General features: G+C 38.0%; 3 protein-coding genes and 1 pseudogene across 3 annotated transcripts; 2 read left to right on the top strand and 2 right to left on the bottom strand.

Moving 5' to 3' along the window:
- The first annotated feature begins 5,814 nt into the window (after positions 1–5,814).
- Positions 5,815–12,596, top strand: LOC137714090 (beta-galactosidase 8-like). Its single transcript, XM_068453380.1, has 19 exons — positions 5,815–6,290; positions 6,414–6,509; positions 6,845–6,957; positions 7,116–7,182; positions 7,283–7,375; positions 7,478–7,621; positions 7,736–7,827; positions 7,973–8,078; positions 8,213–8,300; positions 8,525–8,643; positions 9,182–9,343; positions 9,729–9,931; positions 10,045–10,154; positions 10,706–10,815; positions 10,965–11,078; positions 11,297–11,398; positions 11,677–11,888; positions 11,966–12,302; positions 12,382–12,596. The coding sequence occupies exons 1-19, from the start codon at positions 6,138–6,140 to the stop codon at positions 12,487–12,489; spliced, it is 2,529 nt and encodes an 842-aa protein (XP_068309481.1). The 5' UTR covers positions 5,815–6,137; the 3' UTR covers positions 12,490–12,596.
- Positions 12,597–12,995: 399 nt separating this feature from the next.
- LOC137714307 (uncharacterized) lies at positions 12,996–19,971 on the bottom strand (annotated as a pseudogene).
- Positions 14,682–15,542, top strand: LOC137714803 (uncharacterized). The gene is made up of 2 exons (XM_068453938.1): positions 14,682–15,151; positions 15,454–15,542. Exons 1-2 carry the CDS (start codon positions 14,692–14,694, stop codon positions 15,486–15,488), a joined length of 495 nt encoding a protein of 164 aa, XP_068310039.1. The 5' UTR covers positions 14,682–14,691; the 3' UTR covers positions 15,489–15,542.
- Positions 19,972–23,731: 3,760 nt separating the features above from the next.
- Positions 23,732–25,098, bottom strand: LOC137714306 (uncharacterized). The gene is made up of 2 exons (XM_068453548.1): positions 24,591–25,098; positions 23,732–24,468 (listed from the first exon to the last, which is right to left on the bottom strand). Exons 1-2 carry the CDS (start codon positions 25,096–25,098, stop codon positions 23,732–23,734), a joined length of 1,245 nt encoding a protein of 414 aa, XP_068309649.1.
- Between the last annotated feature and the right edge of the window lie 2,075 nt (positions 25,099–27,173).

Raw genomic sequence — 27,173 nt, 5'->3', positions numbered from 1 at the left:
GAGTTTAAATTCTAATATTTTATGTCCTGCGTCTTCTTCTCCGTTCTCTAAAATTTCCCATCAAATTGAGGTGGAAACCTATGCAAAGGTTTTTCTTAATTCTATTTTGGTTATCAAAGTAAAAATTTGCACGATAGTTTACGATGCAAACTTGAATTACTAAACATCACATTTTAGACATTTTTTTAGTAGAGCAATAATATTAGTAAGTAGTATTAATATAGTTAGGTCATCTCCAACTAAAAGGTCCAAAGGATCAAAGGGTTGAAAATAGCCCGAAAACCGTCTCCAACCAAGGGCTAGGCCAAAGGGCTGTGGAATCTGAGAGGGCCTCACGGAATTGGAGAGGGCTATAGGGCTGGAGGGCTGACTGGCTGCAGAAAATAGAGCAATCATGTCGGTTATAACCGACAGGATTGCTTAAAAAAAAAAAAAATTGAATACAATGGCTAGTCAGCTAGCCGTTGTATTCAATTTTTTTTTTTTTTTAATTCTTAAAAATTCTATTTTTTTTCCCTATAAATACCTAAACCATTCATTAAATTTAAGTTCTAATTTTTTTGGTTTTTTGGGCCAGTTATCGTTGTAATTTTTAAATTTAAGTTGTTGTATTTTTTAAATTTAAATAATAAATTATGTTTGGCCCTTTGGTCCTCGGTTGGAGACGGTTTTTTGTGACAGGACTAAAACGAGCCTTATGGCCCTCGATTGGAGACAGAGGTAAATATGGCCCTATACTGTTCATTAAAATATTAATTTCTTGAAGGGCCAGAGGGCTAAAACGAGCCCTCTGACCAGCCCTCGTTTGAAGATGGTCTTAGTTGTTATGAAAAAATAATTTGTGAAAGTCAAATTTGAATCAGAATGTATAAACATAATTACTTTACTCCACTGAGATAAAACGTCGTCGGTTCACAGGTTAGAATTTTAATCATAATCAATAGCCTAATGATAAACCTGACATAAAAATCAAACCAGATTGGACCATCCCAGACCTAAAATAAGAATTAGGTTGTAGGTTTGTTTGAGTAACTTAGTAGGGCTTGTGATTGTGTCAAATTGCCAAGGTGCTTGTCTGAGACAGCAGCATTTTGTTGATCCCAGTCCCCTAAAAAAGGAGCTGTCAACATCTATAACCCAACACCACTCGGACCATAATTAAATCTTTCCCACTGCAATGATGTAAGTATGTCAAAAATGTCTAAGACTTTTACAAAGGAAATCTAATGAAAAAGATTTGAAAACTTTAAGTTTTAATGATAAGGGCAAAATAAAGAGTAAAGTAAATAGTACAGGTTTGACTTTTTAGTATAAAAATGTGGTTTTTCATTAAAGTGAACAGTACCGCGAACTTTTCGTTAAAACTCTCTTTTTACAATGCAACGTAACATTTTTTTTTTTCAAAGATAGAAATATAAAAAATTTAAATAGAAATGTTTACATCTTGAGCAAGACAGTTAAACAAAAATTCTGGACCAATTCAAACTCAGACAAAAGCTCGACCCTCCTTAAATACGTACTTAGCCACCGAGTGAGCAGCACGATTGCTCTCTCTAGACACGAACACGAACGAAACAGATGTCAACCTTCGTTCTAGAATCTCAATATCACCAAGTATACATTCAAGGCTAAAGTCGTAAGGCAATTCGCTCCTAAGCATTTGGATAATCACCTTGGCATCGGATTCGATAATCACTTTATCAAACCCATTGTCAATGCAAGCCGACACGACATCACAAATCGCACACGCTTCAGTTGCAGCTGCAGTGTGACACACAAAGAATGAACAATGAGTAATCCAAAAAATGAACAATGAGATTTAAACATTTAAGTTTAATATAAAAAGAAGTTCTTATGGCTATAAATGTGGGATATTAAAACATCACGCGACATTTAGCCAAGCCGTAAAGCACAAATACTTGATTCTATTTATCGCTAATGTTGAGTGTCACATACAAAGACTTGTAGCTCAAGTGGTTAAGATCGTTTTTCTTTTTATTCAGGATTGGTTTGATTTCCCCTCCATAAATTGCTTGTATATAAAACTTGATCCAAGGATCAAAATATACGTTGTTACTTTGAAAACTTTTTTTACGACTATTATTGTTTGGTAATTGAACTTTCTAACATATCAATATATCGAAAAACTTGCATTTTTTTCTTGTGAGGTGGCCACTAAACGGTAGTGCGTTGTGCCGTGCCTACCATTTTGGTGTGTAGCTAGCAAAAAATCTGTATGAGCTAGGTCAATTTTCTTGATTTAGCAATGGGATAATGGTATGAAACTATTGGTTAAAAGACGAGACTCATTAATAAGTGGCTTGTAGTTCAACTGGTAAGAGTATTTGTCTATGCATCTAAAGTTTTATGTTGGAATTCTCCTTTAGTTTAGATAAATTTAATGTACATTATCCTATCGTTTGTACGAGACTCATCAGAGCAATTTAATGATAGAGCAAATGAGCAGGCAACATCAATTTCCTTATTTTTGGAAAATGATTTAGATAGACCTTGGATACTAACATCCTAATCTAATAACACAATAGCCTACGAAGTGAGATTAACACATGATATTAAATTATTAGACTGAAATGTCGTTGTGACGGTGTATCTGATCTAACAATACAATATCATGTGAAATAAAATTGCTATATCATATTTGTATTAGTGAATGCCACTGCATTAGTGTACCTGATCCATCTAAGTTACTCTCCTTTATTTTGGTAGTTAATTAAATTTAAAAGTAGTGGTTGGACATTATATACTAGTGGTTCATGTGGTTTGCCAATACTATCAACCGTGCATGCAGATATATTATAGTACAAAGTAGGTTTTGGCAACTGTGTGTTTGGACTTTTGACCATTTCATGGCACTCGCTGCACGCATGCACCGCCCCAAAGTACATATCATTTTCTGAGTCGGCCAACCTAAAGCACAACAAGGTCAATGACTCAATGCATCTATATGTATCGTTCCTTCTGGAATTCGGGTGCTTTGTATGATTTTGTGACACCTCATTGTACTCACTTGTGTTGGTTTTCACATGGCACCACTATAGTTTGGTGGGTGAGTTTGTTTTATACAACCTATTGCAGTGAGCTTCATTAGTGATGAATTCTTTTTAGGGTATAGCAATGAGATGACAAGCACTTCCCTGTTTTCAAACCAAAGAAGTACGTTCATTTGAGTTAAGTGAGGCAACACATACGAAAGAAGATCAGCAAGTGTTGCTGAAATCCAATCACTAATGATCAATGAAATCCAAACACTTTCCTGTTTTCCACGTGTTCATTTGTTATTAGTTTTTCAGCAGTGAAGCATGATTCTTAAAACAAGAATCATGATTCGCTGTTGAAAGAAGAGTAGTAAGTGTCGTATTCCATCAAACTTGGGCAGCTCTCACAATATCTGAATGATGAACCTTCCCACTAGCTATTAGGGTTTCCATTTGAACAATAATAATGTTACGAAACTACCCCCATTCAAACGTTTCAACTGTGGCTTCTAGTTTTCAGTAGCCAGCAACTTATGAGGCGATTGAACCACTGGACAGGGTGTGGCAAACCATGCCAACCTTGCAGGTCATGCCAAGCTGATGAACTAGCTACCAGTCCATGCTAAAGTTAAAAGTTGGATTAATAACCCCAAGCAAAAATACCTATCACACAATCGAACAAAATGAATTAACATACATGAAGTGGATGATGCAATACACTATTGTTTGGAACTGGGAATTAATGGGACTAATTAGTAATTACAATTAAATCAGTTGTTTATGTTAGTGTTTTCTTTTTTGCTCGAATTTGAATTTTGGTTCGATAAATAAAAGTACTTAGCTAGTTAGCATTTCTCAAAACAAAAACCAACTCTCATCTCGTATTGCTGAAACACGGAAAGAATATTCTAGCAATTTAATTTAGAGAGATGACTTTCACACACTCATTTAAATCTCTCGCACACTTTTTCTTTTCTTTATAATTTCTAACTATCAGATTAAATAAATAAAACAAAAACAAAGACCAAAATTAAATTAGGACTTTGGAAGGTAAGATTAGCCTATCATACGTTGGAATACTTTGTCGTGTGGCATGCATATTCCTTAATGCAGCAAATAGTACTAAGAGTAAGACCCTGCGGAATTTGGCGTATACCCTTCAATTTCAACCATGCAATGACTAATGACAGGCTGCAGAAGAAAATGTTATTCGTCTGCACTCTTTTGTTGTCTTCAAAGTCCTGCGTAGATTGATTCTGTATCAACCGTAAGCAAATTACAAAACCTTCCATGACGACAACTGTCAAGGGGGTGGGCCGGTGACGGTGGATAATAATAAAACTATTTTTATTTTTATTTTTAATCATTATTATTGAGGAGAGGATGGGAGTTTCAGACTATTATAAGAGGAGAGTTTCGAACTCAGAACGCATTGGTAGAAATTGAATAGCCTATCTACTAAGATATTAGATTATGCGATAATAATTAACTTGTATATGAAAAATACATATGTGCATTATGTATTTTTTGTTTATTCGAGCAATGATCATATTTAATTAATTTAAATTACGGGTACAAATAGAAAGAGAGATTCAAACTTTGATTGCATAACGGACAAAGGACATTTTTCTTATCAACTTGTCATAATAAATGTTACATAAAAAATATGCCACAAAAACAAAACCATATATTTAGAATAAAAAAAAAAAATCATATCCTCAATGCACTTTAAGAAATGAGAGAAATACACATAAACTAATTTGTAAGCGATATTCTACTTAAAACAATAAATTGCCTCTTGAAACATCATCCTAATTAAAAATAATAACTATTGGCCGTCTAATATTCTGATTAGTGTAACCTCAAGAGGTTAGTCTAGTAGGAAGAGAGTAAATATTTGAAACCCTTAATCCGAATTTGAACTCACAATGATGCATTATTTAGATCTACTTGCTCGTATTTGGTTTACCATTTGACTCGAATGCTTAAAAATACGTTGACGCCTTGCACGATACTCAGACTGCATAGAAAAATAGATTAGTAAGCTATCAATACGTGACAAAATACCTTTTATATTCAATTCATAATATTATGATTGGTATCTGACATACGTGGAACATAATTTTTTAGAATCCAATAATCGGAAATAATAATCTTAATAATTAAATCCAACCATTCGATTCAATCCCCATACCCTCACCCGTTCATCTCTCTCCTTCACGAGATTTTCTGTCCACTTAAAATAATCTTTTTTTTCTTATGGCAGTCCAACGTTCACACTCAACAAACGCAACCGAAACGCCAGCTCCCGCCAATTCACATCACCTCCTACTAAACTACCAACAGAGGATTCTCTTCGGATTCTTTTGGGGAGTATTCTGATAATTCGTAAATCATGTTCGTTCATTGTATATCGTGCAGTTAATTTTTATCAAATATTTTTTATGTTTAATCTTAAATAAAAATATTTAAAATAATTTCTAACTGTATAAAGTATGATGAACGAACATGATTGATGAATCCTCGAACGGATTCCTAAACTACTAAACGTTCACGGCTCACGTTACGGTAACTTTTTATCTTCCTTACCAGATTAGGTAAGTTTTGTTTTACCCCACCACAGTAAAAACCTTTCCGTCACTATGACAAATAAGTTACAACTCCGCGTTTCCGTACACAGAGACGCGACACACCAATCTTACGGTGCACCCCGTCACACCCACACCCGATCAGTTCCTCCCCCCTGTAACGCGCTCATAATCCAACCAAACCGTAATCCCTCCTTTTAAGCTCGCTGATAATTACTAATTAGAGCAGCAGCGGAAAGCAGAAGCTGAAAGCAGAAAGCAGAAGAAGACGAAGACGACGACGGCAGCGATGACGTTCTCCAAAACGTCACCGCTTTGGTTCCAAGCGTTGTTTTAAGGAAGCGGCCAAGCGAGCCGAAACACAAACAGATAAACAAAGAATCAAACATTAAGCAGCAAAGCAAAGCAAATGCTGCAAGAAATCCAAAAATCGCTTTTAGAAACTGCTTTTTAAGTTTTGATTGATTAACCATTGCTTCAAGAAATCGTTTTCCGAAAATATAAGAAAAATATTGAATTCAGAAACGAACTCGGAAATTCAGAATTGAAGAAGATGAGGATTTTAGTGGTGGTTTTGGTGCTCGGAGTTCTGGCGACGGCGTCGTATTGCGCGACCGTGACGTACGACCACAGGGCGCTGGTGATTGATGGGAAGCGCCGAGTTTTGGTGTCTGGCTCCATTCACTATCCTCGCAGCACTCCTGAGGTTCTTCTCTTCCTCTGGTTTTACCATTTTTCAAAATATTTTTTTTTTTTTTTTTTGTAAATTTTAAATTTTTTTATATTTTATTTTCTCTCTGAATTTTGCTGTGTGTGTGTTTGGTTGTAGATGTGGCCGGACCTTATTCAGAAATCGAAAGACGGAGGCTTGGACGTGATCGAGACCTACGTCTTCTGGAACTTGCACGAACCAGTTCAAGGCCAGGTCTCTCTCTCTCTCTCTCTCATCACATTTCCATTTCTTGATTCTTCTGAACTCTTCAATCCTAATGCGACGCCGTTTAGGTTCTGTGAGAATGTGGGAAGACGAAGACTAAAAGTTCATTGCAATCATTACTGTTTTTCTTGGTCAGGAGACAAAAGTGCTAAAGAAATCATGAAAACCCAGAATTTTGTTTTTCGTTTTAGTGTTTTATAAGAGAATGGAGGATGGTTTGAACCCGGGACGTAGCGGGTTTTTTGTGCTTCTGGTTATCTTGAATTATGTGCATTTTGTGTCTTTGTTATGATGGTGAGTGGTGGAACATACAACTTTTGCAGTATGATTTTGGGGGAAGAAAAGATTTGGTTAAATTTGTGAAGACAGTAGCAGAAGCTGGCCTTTACGTGCACCTTCGAATTGGTCCATATGTGTGCGCAGAATGGAACTATGGGTATTATAAATTTAATTGAATTTTAATTGGTCTTTTTACATTTTCCTTTTTTGAGAATTAGAAAAAGGAAGTTGCTTTTATGATGATCAACTTACTTTTCACTACTTTCTGAAGAAGTTTTATTGTGTGATTGTGTTTGTATTTCAATTTTTCAACAGTGGCTTTCCTCTTTGGTTGCATTTCATACCCGGAATTCAATTGCGAACGGACAATGAGCCGTTCAAGGTTTCTTCTTCTCCACTTTATCCCAACTGCCTCTGTGTTTGAGTTTCCTTTCTTGGTATTTTCTCAACTTCAGTGTTTTATTAGAATTTATGTGGCTCAGGCAGAAATGCAGCGGTTCACGGCAAAAATTGTTGATATGATGAAGAAGGAGAAGCTTTATGCATCTCAGGGAGGACCCATCATTTTATCCCAGGTTTAAAATTTTATTGATTCTTTTTATTATTTACCCTATGTTTTTGGTTTTAAGAATATTCCAATTTGAGTTATGGATTAATTGTTGTTTCAATTATACCAGATTGAAAACGAGTATGGAAACATTGATCAAGCATATGGGGCTGCTGCCCAAACCTATATTAAGTGGGCAGCAAGCATGGCTGTGTCTTTGGATACAGGGGTTCCCTGGGTCATGTGTCAGCAAGCCGACGCTCCTGCATCTGTGGTGAGGCTTTTGTAGTCGGTTTTCGTTTGTATTGTAGTGTATTGACTTTGTATGAAGACAGAATTCTCACGATGCTTTCTTTGCTCTATTTGCATGCTATATAACTGCCTACAGATCAGCACTTGCAATGGATTTTATTGTGATCAATGGACCCCAAGACTTCCTGAAAAGAGACCCAAAATGTGGACCGAGAATTGGAGTGGATGGTAATGTGTGACCTAATCCTTTTCTCTTTTTGGGTATTTTGAGCTTAGTTTTTCTACAAATTTGAATCAATTTCGGGCATTACCAGTATTATTTTGATCTGACTGCTCTTTTATTGGCACTGTTCAAAATGTATGTGATCACTAGGTTTCTTTCCTTTGGTGGTGCTGTGCCTCAAAGACCAGTGGAAGACCTCGCATTTGCCGTAGCACGCTTCTTTCAGAAAGGTGGAACTTTCCAAAATTATTATATGGTACTGCAATTGTCTCTGGAGTTAACATTTTAACATAACTTTAAGCGACTCTTGATGATTTAGGACAAATTCAGTATATTTCAAAAACCAGGAAGAAAATATGGAGTGATTTGTTCTCTGTTGCTCTTGAACAGTACCATGGCGGGACTAACTTTGGGCGGAGCGCTGGTGGACCCTTTATTGCTACAAGTTATGACTACGATGCTCCAATTGATGAGTATGGTATGTTTTCTAGTATGCCTATATTATTGCTTTAATACTGCTGATGGTATAGGTGTGTTTGCTAATTCATATAGGCGTGTTTGCTAATTGTATGTATATAAATGAACTGCAGTTTCTGTCAATATATACTTTTATCATGAGAAGAAATAATTATTAAGAACATCAAATGCATAGAACATTGGTGGCTCATCAGTAATTGATTCAACTTTTCTTGTCTGTTGCAGGATTTCTTAGGCAACCTAAGTGGGGTCACCTAAAAGATGTGCATAAGGCCGTAAAGCTTTGCGAAGAAGCAATGGTGGCCACTGACCCAAAAAATTCTTCTCTTGGTCCAAACGTGGAGGTATAATATTTTTTTTCAGTGTTAGAGAGTATCCTTTGTCTCCAAATTTTACATATTTCCGGGCCTCGAAGTCCTCCAGTCTAAGTGCATACCTCCATATAGCCATATCTAGTGTGGGATTTATCGCTCGTACCCTTTTATTAGTACTGAAGCAATAGAACTTACAAGTTATTCATGTTGAATATCTGAGAAAAAAATATCTGTAGTATCTGAACTTGCTAGTTTTCATGTTAGAATACCTAAAAGGAAGTATCTGTGGTAGGTATCTGAAGTGAAACCATATTCCATTGGTCTTGGATTAACTTCCTTAATATTGATCCTGCAAAACTAGTTCCTATTAATAAAAAAAACTGTATAGCTTTAGGTACCAAACTAGTTCTTAGGATCTCCAATGTAATCATTATGACCTGTGGCTTCTAGTCTTCACCTTGTGCTTTGTGTATCTGAAATGAAGTAAGAAGTGTGACTCCATTTGTCTAGGTGAATGCCCTTGCAACATATGATTTTTTAACATTTATTTTCTTGTTTATTTTCTCAGGCAACTGTTTACCAAACAGGATCAGCATGTGCTGCGTTTCTTTCCAATTCTGATACTAAATCTGATGCCACTGTGACGTTCAATGGAAATTCTTATCAGTTGCCTGCTTGGTCTGTGAGCATCTTACCTGACTGCAAAAATGTAGCCCTTAACACTGCAAAGGTTTGCCTTCCTTTCTTCTATTGGCTGTGCTTGCTTGTATCAGCAGAATATTTTGTTCTCTAAATGTATATCATGTGTACTTTTCTTGGTATGTTCAAGAGATGAGTCATCTTCAAAACATTCTATATTTACCACTTAAAGTTATCTGTCCCTACTTTTTTTTAAATCTGTGTATTCCAATTTCTAATGAGGGTTTATCAAAATTCTTTATGTAATCCTGTTGTTTAGTGTATGTCTCGTATTTCATATTTGGTATTTATTTCTGAGAATTATTGTATATTTTCTTTTGAAGACTTCATATTCATAAGTATTATGCTCAAAATCATGTTATGTTTTCTTTTTTTTCAAGGTAATTGTTTCATAAGTATATAATCTATCATGACAGATTAACTCTGCTGCCATGATTCCGAGCTTCATGCATCACTCAGTGATAGATAATATTGATTCCTCTGAAGCGTTGGGCTCAGGCTGGAGTTGGATAAATGAACCAGTTGGTATCTCAAAGAAGGATGCATTTACCAGAGTTGGATTGTTGGAGCAAATAAATACTACAGCTGATAAAAGTGACTATTTATGGTACTCTTTAAGGTACGCGATCCACGACTGCTTTGTTAACAACTTTTATATATATTTCTTGCCTTTCATCCAGTTGTCTTGATTTCTTTCAAGAATTATATCCATATTCTAAACAAATTCTGCAGCATTGATGTCACAAGTTCTGATGCATTCCTTCAAGATGGGTCTCAAACCATTCTTCATGTGGAATCACTTGGCCATGCCCTTCATGCGTTTATTAATGGAAAGCCTGCAGGTGATGTATAAAGTTATAAACTAGTGTGGTTACAATTTGATTGCTTGCCCTTCTTCCTTGGTCTTAATCCAGTGGCTACATTAGTTACCTGGCAAATAGACGTTGACATTGTATTGAGAAACTACAAAGGAAACAATAATTATATTTTCCCTAAACCTTTGTAGTTTGGAGAGGCAGGCCTTCAAGGCTTCGATTGCTGCCCAATCTAAGTTTTAAATCCCCCAAGCCATTCTATTCTATAGACTTCAAAAGAAGATTTCAGAATACACTCTCATTAGGCACCATGTTAAATGGGGTTTTGATCTCAAGTACTGTGGTTCTATGTTTCTTTTTTTTTTTTTTTACTGGAAAATCTCCTACTGTAATACCAATTATTAGATACTAAGACAGAAGCCTGATGATAAGGTTCATGCTTTAAAGTTGTGAATTTCATATCTGAATAAGAGTGATTGACAAGTAATTAGTGCATTGGTTGGACATTTGCAAATGTTCTGGGTCAACTTTACAACTGTTCCGATCTTGTATTTATGTTATAATTGGATTCTTTTCAGGGAGTGGAACAGGCAGCGCTAGCAATCCCACGGTTTCTGTGGAGATCCCTGTAACATTTGCATCTGGGAAGAACACAATCGATCTTCTGAGTTTGACTGTTGGCCTTCAGGTTTGACCTTATTTCTTATGCTTCTGTACGTGTGTTTATAAACAAGCTCGCATATATATTATATATTCTGGCATTGCAGTTTTCATAAATGAGTTCCATGCTTTAAGGTCAATTTGTGACTAAAGTACTTTTTGTATACCCATTTTCAGAACTATGGAGCTTTTTTTGACAAAACAGGTGCTGGGATCACTGGTCCTGTACAGCTGAAAGGCTTGAAAAATGGCACTACTATTGATCTCTCATCTCAGCAGTGGACATATCAGGTCAGTTTTCCTCTTTTTGTTCAGTTGTTGTTATGTTGCAATTCCCTGCTATCGATTTCAATCAATTTACAAACTTGAGGGAAGTGGCTAATAAAATTTGGAAAACTGAAAATAGAAAGAGAAATACCCAAGTTCTTCATTCTGAATAAGCAGTGGTGTACCTTAAAGGACGAAATCTAACAATTTTCCTTTCGTCATCTTCATCATTGCAACTGCAGATTGGACTTCAAGGGGAAGACTTGGATTTTCCCAGTGGAAGTTCTTCTCAGTGGGTTTCACAACCTACCTTGCCCAAGAAACGACCCTTGACATGGTACAAGGTAAATATTTAGCATAATTATTATGCATACGGGTAAATGTGGTGAAAACCGATGTGATTTTGGAGAAATTGCAGGGACACAAAGTATTTAACCTTTCTAATACTGCTACATGTGGTGCATATGTTGTATTTTCTTATGTGTTCATGCTTGCATGTGGTGTATTCTGAGTGGTGGGTTTCCTCAAGTCTTGGCTGCCTATGATTTAGGATAACAGCTACTAGGAATGCTAGGTTCTTTTCTTTTAGATACTGACCCAAGAAACATTCCTTATCATTCAGGCAACATTTAATGCTCCTGATGGCAGTAACCCTGTTGCGCTAGACTTTACAGGGATGGGAAAGGGTGAAGCATGGGTGAACGGACAAAGTATTGGGCGGTACTGGCCGACCAACATTTCTCCAACTAGTGGTTGCCCTGATTCTTGTGATTTCAGAGGACCTTATAACTCCGACAAATGCAGGAAGAACTGTGGCAAGCCATCTCAGGAATTGTAAGTAGAAGAGAATCTGAGGGAAGAACTTGAATTGAAACTTTGATTCTGAATATTTAATCTCACTAAATGTACAGGTACCACGTGCCTCGTTCATGGTTGAAACCAAGTGACAATACTCTTGTCCTGTTTGAGGAAATTGGGGGTGATCCAACGCAGATATCTTTTTCTACCAGACAGATTGAAAGTTTGTGCTCACATGTATCAGAGTCTCACCTGTCACCTGTAGATACATGGAGTTCAGATTCAAAAGCGGGAAGGAAGTTAGGGCCTGTGCTATCACTTGAGTGCCCGTTTCCTAACCAGGTCATTTCTTCAATCAAATTTGCAAGTTACGGAAAACCTCAAGGGACTTGTGGAAGCTTTAGCCATGGCCAATGCAAGAGCAGTAGCGCTCTATCCATTGTACAGAAGGTATGAACTTGCTTGCTTCGTTGATAAAATTCTTTCCACCTCCAACTTTAGTTTAACCTCTCTTTGTTTACGATTACAGGCTTGTGTTGGATCCAAGAGCTGTAGCATCAAAGTCTCGGTTAAAACATTCGGTGACCCATGTAAAGGAGTAGCAAAGAGTCTAGCAGTAGAAGCATCTTGTAGATAGACATCGCTCCTGGCTTTAGGTATAATGTTATCCCCAAGTTTCTCTATAATTGAATAATGTCATTCTCAAGGATGCTATTGAATTATTAATAAAATTCTCAATATTTTAGACGACTTCTCCCCCTCCCTCTCTCTCTCTCCCTCTCCCTCTCTCTGGGTTTGACTAAGGCCCTAACTTCCGATAAACGGGGGTGGTGTCAGCGTTCCATTAGGGTGGTTCCTCAGGGCCGAAATCGACAGGGAAGTTGCCATCCCTACAATCAACCAAGGTTACTTGCAAGACAAGATTCCAACAGTTATTTTTCTCTTTGCCTAGATCTATAGAAAAGAGTTCCAAAGTTTAGTCGAAAGCTTTTAAGTTTACATAATAAGCACACAAATTTTAAGTTTACAAGTAGGCATAGCAAATATGTTCTAGGCAAGCTTCGTATGCAGCCCTTATTCGTTTATTCATTAATTTCAAGTCTGAAATGCTAACAAATTACCCAAAATACACAAATAAATTGTTTATTTATTTGCAACCTCGGGCCGTTTTTGGAACCTGCAAACCTTGCAGAGAGGCGAAAAGAGGGAAGAAGTCTCGTACTTGTCCTCCCCGCTTACCATCGGCATCGGGACTCCGACCTTCACCGGGCTACCGTAGCCTGGCCGGTAAGTCTTGCCCAAAACTCCCTCCACAAGATCGGATAAATTGGTAAATCTGAACTGTGTCTCCAAGTGAGCAAATCATGGGCTTTTCAATTTTTGGGTTATAATAACTTGCCTGTGCAGTGTGCAGCCAATCTGCATATCTATAGTTTCCAAGCATGAATGAAGTAATCAAGTTATTCTGTAGAAATAAAATCCAACCAAAATCCTTGTATATATCCCCTACTCACAATAGCCAATCTGATCTGCCTATTCTACTACACATGCATGCAACAAAAATAAATTAAGTAACAAATCCAAAAGCAAAAAAATTTAATTACAAGCCACGGTTTCAAAATAAATGAAGTAACAAACCCAAAAGCAAAAAAATTAGTTACAAACCAAAGTTTCAAAATAAATTACGTTACAAACCAAAAGCAAAATGAAAAGCTTAAAGTTTATGAAGATTGTTGGCCTCTTCGACCCCTTCGGCCCCTTGATCTTGTTGATGGTTGTGGTTGCTCCCTTCTTGTTGGTGAAAGACCTCCTAGTGTCAATTTGCAAACGTTATATACACAAGGTAGCCAACAACATCAAAAGAAAAGGACGTGTATTCTTGTTACAAGGATTCCATTAATAAAGTAGGACTAGGACAATACAAAATGTAATCGAAAATTTTCTTTTCTCCTTAAGCGTAGGACTAGCTTCGTATATATTCATAAAGAGGAAACACAATTAAAGAGTCATCTATTCATAAAGAGAATTCATATTATTCATATCTAACTAATGTTTTTAAGAAACAAATACTTTTTAAGGAAAATAAGAAATACTATTATCAAAGCAATTGTTGCAACAGTATTGTTTATAGAGGCAGAGACGTTCGATGAGGCACTTAAAAGAAGTGAAGTGTTGAATTCGATGAGGCATATACATTTTCTACCAGACTCCCAATTCTGCCTGGTCAAAAATAACAACAAAACAACTGAGGAAAGATATATGATCTAGCATTGCACTTGAAGATTCCTTAACCTAATGATATGCAAATGTGGGTATTTGATAGTTCATCAGTTCAACATCTTCATATATAAAAGAACAACTAAATAAATTGTAAATACATTTATGGTGTTAGACAAATAAGGAATATGGTTGGAGTCCTTGTGTAATTGTATATAATATTATTATTGGAAGAATAAGTCGTCCTACCTTGTCCTACCTACACACTAGCCGTCCTACAGCCGTCAAGCCGTCCTACAGCCGTCCTACCTTGTCCTACCTACACACTAGGACGGCTACCTTGTCCTACCTACACATTTGTATCATGTATATATATCCTTGTAATCTTGTAGAGAAATATAATGAAAAAATTAAGCATTCTCTTCCATAAGCATTCTCTTCCATTTGCATTCTCTTCCATAAGCATTCTCTTCCATTTGCATTCTCTTCCATTTTTCCACATTCACGTATCAATAACAAATATATTTTTTAGCCTACATACCTTTTTCTACATGGTATACAGAGCAGGTTTATAACCCTAGCCCTAATTTTTTTTTTTTCGGCAGCTTTCTCTGCCGTTCCCATGGCTGTTCGTGGCCCGTCCCGTCCCTCCTCTGCTCGTCCTCCCCTCCACTGCACCTACTGCAATTTTGATTATCATACCCGAGACACCTGCCATAAACTTCATGGCTATCCCGTTGGCCATCCCCTCCATGGCCAACCGTGGCGACCACCGCGCCGTGCCACTGCTTCCAGTTCTTCCCGCAGCCATGCACCTTCCAGTCCTCCCCGGCAACCACGGTTTTCTGCTTCCCGGCCCCATAATTTCACCCAGGCCCATCACGTGCAAGGCACCCAGGCCCCCGCCTCTTCTTCTACTCCAGCGACCCACCAAGTGCACGGGACCCAGCCCACTTTGCATGACTTGCAGCTTGCCATGCCTGACCTCTCTGCCGAGCAGCACTCCCGTGTTCTAGCTGCTCTACGTGACACCACCACCCCTCCTCAGGCCAATGCCGTGCTCACTACTGATTTTGCCCAAGGTTTGTTACCTGTCACCTCTCGTCATGGTCAATGGATTCTTGACAGTGGTGCTACGGATCATATTACTTCTTCCGCTTCATGTTTGGTTAATCGTTCTCCTTCACATTTGCCGCCTGTTTCTTTGCCTAGTGGTGCTTCCGCTCCCATTACTTTTACCGGCACTCTTCCTTTAAATTCCTCAGTCACTTTGAAGGATGTTTTATGTGTCCCTAATTTCCGAGTGGACCTTTTATCGGTTGGTAAACTTACAGATGGATTATCGTGTTCCATAACCTTTTTTCCTTCTTGGTGTGTTTTGCAGGACTTGGTTTCGAAGGCGATGATTGGTGTGGGTAAGCGACGTGGCGATCTGTATTACCTTGTGGCCCTTACCTCTTCTCTCCCCACCCGTCAACCTCTCTGCAACATCATTACCACCACCAAATTTTCCCCTCGGGCTCATCGTTGCATTTTTCTCGGTTATCCTCATGGACAAAAGGCCTATACCCTTTACGATCTCGACAATCACCGCATTTTCACTAGTCGAGACGTCATCTTTCACGAAACTACTTTCCCTTATGCCATTTCTCACCCTCCTATCCCATCCTCTTCGCCTACCCTACCCATCCCACCCCCTCTGGACTTTACATATAACCCACCCCTTCCTGCCCCGACGCCTCACTCTCCTCCACCTTCCTCCCCTTCCACGCCTCCCACAGATTCCCTTGCTGCCCCATTACCCATTCCTCCCCATGCCCCTGCCCTCTCAGCATCCCCTCATTCCCCCCCCCCCCCCCGCGCTACTTCTTTACCTTTCACCCTTTTACCCACGGACATCCCTACCCCCCCCCCCCCACTACCTACCAATACTCCCTTTCCCCGCACCTCTTCCCGTGCCCATAAACCTCCATCCTATTTAAAAGACTACGTTTGCTCGCAGGTGATTCTGTCATCCCACCCATCTTCGACTTCGCAACCCGGTTCTACACAAGGTACGCGATATCCACTTTGTAATTTTCTCTCTTATCACCGTTACTCTCCCAGGCATTTTTCTTACATTAACTCTGTCAGTCGGACTGTGGAGCCTTCCTCCTTTGCCGAGGCTGCCATTGACCCCAATTGGCAACGTGCTATGACTGAGGAGCTTCAAGCTTTACATGCTAATGGTACTTGGACCTTAACTTCCTTGCCCCCTGGAAAAATTCCCATTGGTTGTAAGTGGGTGTACAAACTCAAGCACAATTCCGACGGCTCTATTGACCGCTACAAAGCTCGTTTGGTTGCTAAAAGCTTCACTCAGGCTGAAGGTATTGATTATCATGACACTTTTTCTCCTACTGCTAAGATGATTACGGTGCGTTGTCTTCTTGCTCTTGCTGCTAGTCAGTCTTGGTCTCTTCATCAGCTTGATGTTAATAATGCTTTCTTACATGGTGACTTACATGAAGAAATCTATATGTCTCCTCCTCCTGGTCTTCGGCGACAGGGGGAGAATCTTGTGTGTCGCCTTCACAAGTCACTTTATGGTCTTAAGCAGGCTTCTCGCCAATGGTTTGCCAAATTCACTAGTGCCATCATTTCTGCCGGTTTTCAACAATCCAAAGCTGACTATTCATTGTTCACTAAAAAGTCTGGTATTTCTTTCACAGCTTTGCTCATTTATGTGGATGATATTGTGATTACAGGCAATGATGCTAGTGCGATTAATTCTCTGAAGTCTTTTCTCCGTGATCATTTTCGGATAAAAGACCTTGGTGATTTAAAATATTTTTTGCGTATTGAGGTTTCTCGTTCCAAACAAGGGATTTATATTTCTCAACGCAAGTATGCATTAGAGATTCTCAAGGACTATGGTTTTTTGGGAGCACGACCCATTGCTTTTCCTATGGATGACACAAAATTATCTGATAAAGGAGAACTTCTCAAGGATCCTGAAAAGTATCGACGATTAGTAGGTCGGTTAATATATCTCACTATCACTCGGCCAGATATCACATATTATGTGCATGTTCTAAGCCGTTTTATGCACGAGCCAAGGATATCTCATATGGATGCTGCGCTTCGTATTGTTCGTTATTTGAAGGCTACTCCAGGTCAAGGTTTATTATTTCGTTCTGACAACCAGACCAAGTTAACTGCGTTTTGTGATTCTGATTGGGCAGGTTGCCCTATCACTCGCCGTTCGACTACTGGGTATTGTGTATTCTTGGACGGTTCTTTGATTTCTTGGCGGACGAAACGACAGAAAACCGTTTCGCTCTCTTCAGCAGAGGCGGAATATAGGGCCATGGCAGGTGCTTGTTGCGAGATAGTTTGGCTTCGTTTTTTGTTGAAGGATTTGAACATTCCTTTGGATGGTCCTTCTATTTTATTTTGTGATAATCAAGCAGTGTTACATATAGCTGCCAATCCTGTTTTTCATGAACGAACTCGTCACATTGAGATAGATTGTCACTTTATACGAGATAAGATTGTAGATGGCACAATAGAGACCAAGCATGTGGGTACGGCACAACAGTTGGTAGACTTGTTTACCAAACCTCTTGGGAAAGAAAAGTTTTCGGGTATGTTACGCAAGTTGGGAGTTCTTGACATCCACTCTCCAACTTGAGGGGGAGTGTTAGACAAATAAGGAATATGGTTGGAGTCCTTGTGTAATTGTATATAATATTATTATTGGAAGAATAAGTCATCCTACAGCCGTCCTACCTTGTCCTACCTACACACTAGCCGTCCTACAACCGTCCTACCTTGTCCTACCTACACACTAGGACGGCTACCTTGTCCTCTACAGCCGTCCTACCTAGTCCTACCTACACACTAGGACGGCTACCTTGTCCTACCTACACATTTGTATCATGTATATATATCCTTGTAATCTTGTAGAGAAATATAATGAAAAAATTAAGCATTCTCTTCCATTTGCATTCTCTTCTATAAGCATTCTCTTCCATTTGCATTCTCTTCCATTTTTCCACATTCACGTATCAATAACAAATATATTTTTTTAGCCTACATACCTTTTTCTACATATGGTGCTGCATTACAAACATCCCAAAATCCCATGGTTAATTCTAAACTCCATTCATCAATTTACACCATTCTCGAAATTCATTTCAGCAGCTGCAATTATTGCTACAACTATGAACTATCAACCCGTAACAAATTTATGCTTCAATTGTGAGTCTGTGACAAAAGAGAAACCCTAATCTCGAATTCCAACCACCAATTCAACCCCTAAACCCTCAGTATGTAGTATACTTTATCTTCCAAGTTCTAAATTTCACAAACCCTAATCTCGAATTCCAACCCTAAATTAAAATTCAAATCCTAAATTAGATCGTGAACTTTACCTAATTTAGGGGAGAATTGCACAGTGCACTGGATGACTGGAATCGAGAGAGATTGGGAGATTGGGAAGGAGAGCGGCGCTGGTGGTCGTGATTCGTGAAGGAAGGCTCCTCCACTGTGACTCTGTGAGGGATAAGAAGTTGAAAGAGACTGAGAGAGAGATCAGAAAGGTGATAGTTGAGAGAGATGTGACTCAAGTGAGTCACTTGTGTGGCCGGATTCGAAAACGGAGGGACAAATTGGCGACGAGGGTGGTGAGGGGACGGTTTGAGTCAGAGACAAGTCACGAGAGAGAGACTGAGTGTCCAGAGAGACAGGAGAGACAGAGTGTACGTGTAGGGTTTGATTTTTATTGAATGATTGAGATTAAATCTCAACCAAATTTGACAGCTGTTACAATTTCAAATATATATTTAAAAATTAAATAATATATATATTTTTTATTTTGGTTCAGTTTGGGAATACCGAAAAACCAAAAACTTGAAACCGATTCATGTACAGCAAATTTCGGTTTGGTTCGGCATTGAGTACCAAACGTTTTGGGATTTTCAGTTCGGTATTTTTTCAGTTTGGTTTCGGGAATTTTTTGGTTTGGTTTGGGATATTCGGTATTTTTTCCACCCCTAAGCAAATGTGTCATCAGCTGGTATTTGGTAGTTATGAACCTTGTTTTCCTTTTCTCCAATAGGCCTAACCCTAATGTCCATTTTCATGAGACCAGCCACTGTAACCCTAACGCAGTTGGTGTCATCGGTTCTTTCGATGATTACCTCTCTATCTTCACCGTTAGTCCTCCACTCGGCATCTCCGTTATTAGGGATGGCAACAACTTTGTCATCCCACTTTGAGACTCTCTTTGCTGCGAAGACAAGGGTGTGAGAGTCGAACATCATTGCGAAAGCCTGAACCCATGTGAAATCGCGGGTCCTTCCTGTTGGTCGAGTCCCAATGAAGTGTGCGTTGATTTGCAGGTTGGTGTCTGAAACAATGGCAAAGTTTCCGCCCTTGGCTCCATGGAAGTAGAAAGAACATCACACCGTCACCGCCAACAAACCTAGGATCGTAGCACAGAGAGCCATATCCATCACACTTGGCTTTCCTAACTGCACCAAAAGAAAAGCTGTTGTAGTTGTTAGTAAAATTCCTTTTGTTAGTTATATATCTAGTTAATTGAAAGAAAAAAAGAAGAGTTATATGACTTACACTTGCAAGTAGCTTCAATGCTACCGCAGTTAATGAAACAACCCTTGTTCTTCTTATTCTTCTTCGGCTTTCTCTGAGGGCATTCGGATGGGCACGTAAGGGTCTTGTAATAGCAAGCCCCCTTTGCTTTGCAGAACCCTCGCTCCTGCCCGGATCCCATTGGTGTCAGCATGTCGTAGTTGGAAACATCAGCCTCATCCGCTTTTTTTGCCTTTGCCGTTGCCATTCCCATTCCCATTGCCGTTTCCATTGCCATTCGCATTCCCGTACCCTTTCCTGTTTCCATTGCCTTGCCCCATAACCAAGGTTGCTTCCATCGAAACAAGGACGACGAAAACAACCACCAAAATATGTGACATTGTAATCGTAGGCGCCATTTCTGGCTACCAAATAAGTATGCTTCTCTTCTCCTTCTGTTGATTGTATTTTGTGTTGTGTGCTGAAGAATTGATGGGAAAGAAAGGGTACAAGAAGAGATTATACAAGGGAGTGGTGAGGAAACCCTAGCTAGCCCTGGAATTCGGCTCCATGCTTGTACTCATTGCTTCTTCATGCAATCAAACAGCCTAGAACCAGCAACTTTGGCTAATATTTTTATGGCTGTTAGATGTCACTTAAGCATCTTAAGCATTAGGATTGCTTCAAAAAAAAAAGAAGTTATTTGTGTATTTTGCATAGCACATTAGCATTTATTTCGGCTTCCTCAAAGCAATTTGCATGTTAAAGTTGTAAGAGAAGTCTTATTTATTTATTTATTTATTTTTGTCATTCTAATAAAAGTTTTCTATCCCACACACCATTACATTCTTCACCTTAGCAAGTGTTGCTACTTATATCAATCTTTCTAATCAAATTGCTAACTACATTTTATATATGCTACTTATATCAAGCTTTCTAATCAAATTGCTGACTACATTTTAGTTGTCACATCCCGGCCCGGGCCCCCACCATATCCCAAGCTCGACTTTACCGTAGCACGATATTGTCCGCTTTGAGCCCCGACCACACCCTCATGATTTTGTTTCTAGGAACTCACACGAGAACTTCCTAGTGGGTCACCCATCCTGAGATTGCGTGGGCTCTCAAAAGGCATCGTGCTAGGTAGAGATGAGAATACACATATAAGGATTGCAGGATCCACACCCTTGGGCGATGTGGGATCTTACAATCCACCCCAAGGGCCTGATGTCCTCGTCGGCACACTTCCGACCATGGATTGGCTCTGATACCAAATTGTCACATCTCAGCCCTAGCCCCCACCACATCCCGAGCTTGACTCCATCGTAGCATGATATTGTCCGCTTTGGGCCCCGGCCACGCCCTCACGGTTTTGTTTATGGGAACTCACACGAGAACTTCTTAGTGGATCACCCATCCTAGGATTGCTCTCACGTGAACTTGCTTAACTTAGAAGTTCTTATGGAACCCTAAGCAGTGAGCTCCCAAAAGGCCTCGTACTAGGTAGAGATGAGAATATACCTTACAGGATCCACACCCCTAGACGATATGGGATCTTACTTAGTGTGTGTGTGTGTGTGTGTGTGTCTATATATATATATATATATATATGGTATTTGGATATGCTTGCATGCATAAACGAGTTCATATAAAAGATGCGATAAGTTTATGTGGATAAGCGAAATAAACTTAAAATGTAAACATAATTAAAAAATTTACTGTTGGAACTTTCAAATTCTCAATTTTGTTGAATTTTTTGGCGTATTTTGCTTAGTAGTTCACATTGGCATTTCTTTCGACATGACTCAAAACATATTGCAATTTGCATGTGAAAGTTGTCATATGAAGTGGTGATGGGTCTCTTTTTATGAGAAATCGATGGATTAATGTAATTAATAAATATGATATAAATAGATTTATAAAATCATATTAAAGATTGAGAAACTTTTTGAGACGTTTTAGACTGCCATCAAAACACAAATAATATTAGAGCACTTCAGCTCCAATACTGTAAGAACACTTCATCGCCACCACCGGCCACCCCACGAGGGAGGAGCTTAATTCTTGCCTCCCATTCCATGAATTAAAGAAGTATATTATATATACTCAAACAACTATTCTACATGGAGGCTCATAAAAGATGCTCTTTTTTAAGCCCTAGAAGTGCTTGTTTTGCAAGGTATATATAATAATTTAGTGGACTTTAACGTAAAGTGATTGTTACTTGTGTTGTGTAGGCACTATATTCTAGGCCTGATAATTTATTGCACGATTCGTTAACTTGGCACAAAAAGACATAAAAATATTATGTTTTAGGTCAATTAACTCAGTAACGGACAGAATCGTTATCAAGTCACATGTTAAGATATTGAGTCTGACATGAGTCACAACACAATCTATTAAGTTAATAGGTATGACACAAAAAGGACACAAACATGACAAATATCATCCGTTTGCTAAGTCTATTCATTATGCCTGACAATTTATTGTACGATCTGTTTACTTGATACAAAACGACACAAAAACAACAGGTTCTGGGCCAATTTGTTATCAGATCGAGTTGTTATCGGATCAAATTCACGATAAAAATTACAGTGATTTATATTTATATGTTTAAATGAGAGAAATTTAAACTTTTAAAAAGAAAATCCAAACTTTCAACTGTAAGAACTTTTATTAAATTCTCGATTGCTTCAATTCAAATTTTATTGGTGCATGCATTAATTTTGCATAGAGCATTAGCATTTCTCTTCTTTTTTTCAGTTCACATTGGCATTTCTTTCGGCTGCCTTAGTGGGATACACACACACACAAAACAACTATTCTTCCATGGAGGTTCATAAAAGATGCTCTTTAAGCCCTGAAATGCTTGTTTTACAAGCATACTAATTTGGTTGACCTTTTTTTGTTTGTTGAGAATTTTGGTGTGCTATAACAGAAAGTGATTTTATACAATTATACTCCATATATTGGTCAATACCTAATGTGAGATTACACGACTAAATTAAGCTCAGCTGCAACCTGGTTGACTGACAATATTTCACAGACAAACAATGAATCAATGATGAATGAAACGTTTTATACAAATATATTCTATTCTAAAGATCCAAACAGGAGTGGTATACTTGATCTACTTTAAGGGGGAGGGGAGAAGAATTGGGCTAGGTCACAAGATGAGTCAACTATACTACTGAGTATCGAACTCAACGTAAATATAATACATTCTCCCCATTCATGTGAATTTAACTTGATCTCACTTACAAATGAAAAAGAATTTCGTAGATTGTATCATTGATTGGTGATGATGAATGGAATGTGAAATTGCGATTGGCTAAATTTATTCTGAACCCTAAACTCATAGATTGACTACATTTGCGATATTTGTTGATTGCTTTGAGTAGTTTGAAGTGCCACTTAATTTTCTTTAAGATGCATTATTGTAGAAAATTGTGATTTACGCGGTCAGGTTTAAGCCCCTAAACTCTAAACTCATATAATTTTCTTTAAGATGCATTATACTAGTTTACTTAATTAATAATGTTTTTCTCCTACCGTTGAGATTCTTAGAATAAAATGGCCTAACATGTTATATAATGTTTTGTGAGGCTTGTAATTTTAAGAGAAAATAAGAGCACTAGACAAACTTTTAATTGGAGTATTTGATCTGATTAATTCGACTACAATAAAATAAAAACTACCATGCAAATATGATTCCGTAGATTTTCAGAACAGAAACTGCAATGCATATATAGTCTAAAGTCAAGTTGATGTATTCCTAAATATCAAAAAATTAATAAAGGGGCTTCCAACTGTAATGCAATGACCTCAATTTGTAATTTTTGTTCGATTTTAGGTGCACTAGTGTACCATAAACTTGATTGACCTATTTATAATAAGTATAAATATTTATTATATATTTGTTAATATTGTCACATTTTATTGATTTACAATAAAAATTCATCAATAGTTGCAGTCTATAAATATACTGTAACAATATTCATGATATATTGTTAAAACTGTAACATTTTATTCGTAGCCGATGTGTTTTGTCCACCCCTAAATATATTTGAATAAAAAATTATAATCATTCAGTACTGAGCAATTCCTCCAGCAGCTGCAAGCTCAGGCTGTTTCTGGAACCTGCAAACCTTGCAGAGAGGAGAAAAGAGGGATGAAGTTTTGTACTTGTCCTCCCCACCAACCAATGGCATCGGGACTCCGATTTTGACCGGACTAACGTAACCTGGGCGGTAAGTCTTGCCCAAAACTCCCTCCACAAGATCGGATAAATTGGTAAATCTGAACTGTGTCTCCAAGTGAGCAAATGTGTCATCAGCTGGTATTTGGTAGTTATGGACCTTGTTTTCCTCTTCTCCAATAGGCCTAACCCTAATGTCCATTTCCACGAGACCGGCCACTGTAACCCTAACGTAGTTGGTTTCATCAGTTCTTTCGATGATTACCTCTCTACCTTCACTGTTAGTCCTCCATTCGGCATCTCCATCAGTGAGGATGGTAACAACTTTGTCATCCCACTTTACCATGAGAGCATCAACTTTGTCATCCCACTTTGATACCCTCTTTGCTGCGATGGCAAGGGTGTGAGAGTCAAACATCACTGCGAAAGCCTGAACCCATGTGAAATCGCGGGTCCTTCCTGTTGGTCTAGTCCCGATGAAGTGTGCGTTGATTTGGAGGTTGGTGTCTGAAACAATGGCAAAGTTTCCGCCCTTGGCTCCATGGAAGTAGAACATCACACCGTCACCGCCAACAAACCTGGGATCGTAGCACAGAGAGCCATATCCATCACACTTGGCTTTCCTAACTGCACGAAAGAAAAGAAGATCTAGTTATCAGTAAAAGTTTCAACAATTTGATCAACTTATTAAGTTCTTTTTGTTAGTTATCTAGTTAATTGAAAGAAAAAAAGAGGGTGAAATCATTTACACTTGCAAGTAGCTTCACACTTGCTACCGCAGTTAATGAAACAACCCTTGTTCTTCTTGTTCTTCTTGGGCTTTCTCTGAGGGCATTCGGATGGGCACGTAAGAGTCTTGTAATAGCAAGCCCCCTTTGCTTTACAGAACCCTCGCTCCTGCCCGGATCCCACTGGTGTCAACACGTCATAATTGGAAACAGCAGCCTCATCGGCTTCATTACCATTGCCGTTTCCATTCCCATTCCCGTTGCCATTGCCATTACCATTGCCGTTGCCGTTCCCATTCCCGCTCCCGTTCCCATTGCCGTTTCCATTCCCATTCCCATTTCCGTTGCCGTTGCCATTACCATTGCCATTTCCATTGCCATTGCCATTTCCATTGCTATTGCCATTACCATTGCTGTTGTCGTTCCCATTTCCGTTCCCTTTGCCTTGCCCCATAACGAAGGCGGCTTCCATCGAAACAAGGATGACGAAAAGAGCCACCAAAATATGCGACATTGTAATCCTAGCCATTTTTGGCTACCGTAATTTATATATGTTTCTCTTCTCCTTCTGTTGAATTTTACTTTGTGTTATGAGCTGAAGGATTGATGAGAAAGAATTGGAACAGCAAGAGATTATATAAGGGAGTGATGAGGGAACCCTAGCCTTGAGATTCGGCTTATTGCTTCTGCACGTATTCAAAATTTTCCAATAATAAAAAATAAAACCTTTTGATAGCCTTAAGCATTGTGATTGCTTCAAATATTTGATGGGGGGATTGACTAGATATTTCTTTAACTTTGTCAAACGCCTTTTGGCAATATTTTGTGTTTTTTGCATAGCTGCACAGTGCAATTTTGCAATTACAATTATTCTTCACCTTGGCAAACGACGCTAGTTTTATCAAACTTACCAATGATTGCTAACCACACTTTTTTGTTCATGTATCATATATATTTGATCCATTTTGCATGCATAAACGAGTTCATATGAAAATACAAGAAGTTTATCTAGACGAGGGAAATAAACTTGATGTACATAAAAGTAAAAAATTATCTCGATTGTTTCAAAATTTATGGGTGTCTTTGCATAGAACATTAACTTAGTTTATCTAAGGAGATCAAATTTCTAAATTAAATCTTGTAAACCAAATGATGTAGATATTGATGATTGGATTATTAGTTTAGTGTTGATTAACATGTTTATTTCTTACTGGTGATATATCATGGTTTGCAAATTTAGTTTAAAAATTAGTCTCCCTAGCATTATTCTTTTTTATATTGGGGACATGAAATTGCATGACTCCAGAGAAAGTATTGCAATTTTCATGTAAAAGTTGTCATATAAAGTTTCATTTTTTGTTACATGTTTGAATCGACTTACATAAATGAGTTCTTAGAAACAAAAATATAAAAGAATAGGGTGGCTCTCATTTTTATAAGAGATCGCTCAATGTGATTAATAAATGTGGTAAAACTAAATTTATAAAAGCATGTTAACGATAAAAAATAAAAAAATAAATAAATAAAAACTATTATTAACACTCCAAAAATCTCATTATACACTTCTTATGAGTGTATTTTTCTTTCTAATTATAGAAAGTTTAGAGTGCCAAATGAGATTTTTGGAGTGCTAATAACAATTCCCTAAAAAAAATAGGCGTTTTAGATTGGTATGAAAACACAAATGTTAAAACACTTCAGCTCCATTACCGTTAGACACTTTACCGCCACCGTCGGCTACCCCATGTTGGAAGAGCTTGATTATTGCCTCCCCTTCCAAGAAATAAATAAAGAAAAATATACAGTACTCTTCAAGCAACTATTCTAATGGAGACTCACAAGATATGCTATTTGAGCCCTAGATCGAAATGCTTGTTTTGCAAGGTACATTGACTTGGTAACGTAAAGTGATTTCGTACAACTATATTCTCCCCTAAGGCAATCTATACCTAATGTAAGACCACAAAAATCCAGTTGGGTTGCCATTTATTTAATATTGAATTAGTGATTTCGTAAACTATATGAAATTTAATCGGGGTTTATATGTATGGAAAATGTTCTCTTGTTAGACTACGGATCGACAAAAAAATTTATACGCATTATATTATGATATGCTAGGAGAATGGTTCTCTTCGTAGCTAACATGAAATCCTTGCATTGTCCAACGGTTAATTTAAATCGTTGGACAAGTTGATTCTTGCTTGATGATCCTGAAGAATTTTTGAATAATCATTAATGATAAATATTGTCATTGGTCTTCTGCATACAAAGTTGATGGCTGAAGTACGTAAGGATTTTCTATGCCATTTTAGTCTTTTATTTTTAGGAAGCCAAGCTTGAATATATACGTGAGTTCTTTTATGAGTTAAGCAAGCAATTCACAGTTGTATTTGAAAACAAAAGCAATTCAAACAATTAGCTTCATTCTTTTGTTTCTTCATCTTTACAATCTTCCTCTCATTTTTATTCCTAAATATTAGGAATTAATCGTTCCACTGGAAGTTTTTTACTCACTCGAGTTAATTTGTTGTACGAATTTACAGTTAGATAATATAAGCATTTGAACATCAGCTATTGAGGAGCTCTACGGTTTGTTAAACTGAC

The sequence above is a fragment of the Pyrus communis genome, chromosome 14 (genome assembly GCF_963583255.1).
Source record: "Pyrus communis chromosome 14, drPyrComm1.1, whole genome shotgun sequence".
NCBI lineage: Eukaryota > Viridiplantae > Streptophyta > Magnoliopsida > Rosales > Rosaceae > Pyrus > Pyrus communis.
This window is presented reverse-complemented; position numbering and strand designations above follow the sequence as displayed.

Excerpts from the sequence above, each read along its gene's own strand:
- LOC137714090 (XM_068453380.1), top strand. The coding sequence starts at position 6,138 with ATGAGGATTTTAGTGGTGGTTTTGGTGCTCGGAGTTCTGGCGACGGCG. Across the intron at positions 8,301-8,524 it reads TGCTCCAATTGATGAGTATG|GATTTCTTAGGCAACCTAAG; the intron begins GTATGTTTTCTA and ends TGTCTGTTGCAG. Across the intron at positions 9,344-9,728 it reads TAGCCCTTAACACTGCAAAG|ATTAACTCTGCTGCCATGAT; the intron begins GTTTGCCTTCCT and ends CTATCATGACAG.
- LOC137714803 (XM_068453938.1), top strand. The coding sequence starts at position 14,692 with ATGGCTGTTCGTGGCCCGTCCCGTCCCTCCTCTGCTCGTCCTCCCCTC. Across the intron at positions 15,152-15,453 it reads CACTACTGATTTTGCCCAAG|GACTTGGTTTCGAAGGCGAT; the intron begins GTTTGTTACCTG and ends TGTGTTTTGCAG.
- LOC137714306 (XM_068453548.1), bottom strand. The coding sequence starts at position 25,098 with ATGGCTAGGATTACAATGTCGCATATTTTGGTGGCTCTTTTCGTCATC. Across the intron at positions 24,469-24,590 it reads GTGTGAAGCTACTTGCAAGT|TTAGGAAAGCCAAGTGTGAT; the intron begins GTAAATGATTTC and ends TCTTTCGTGCAG.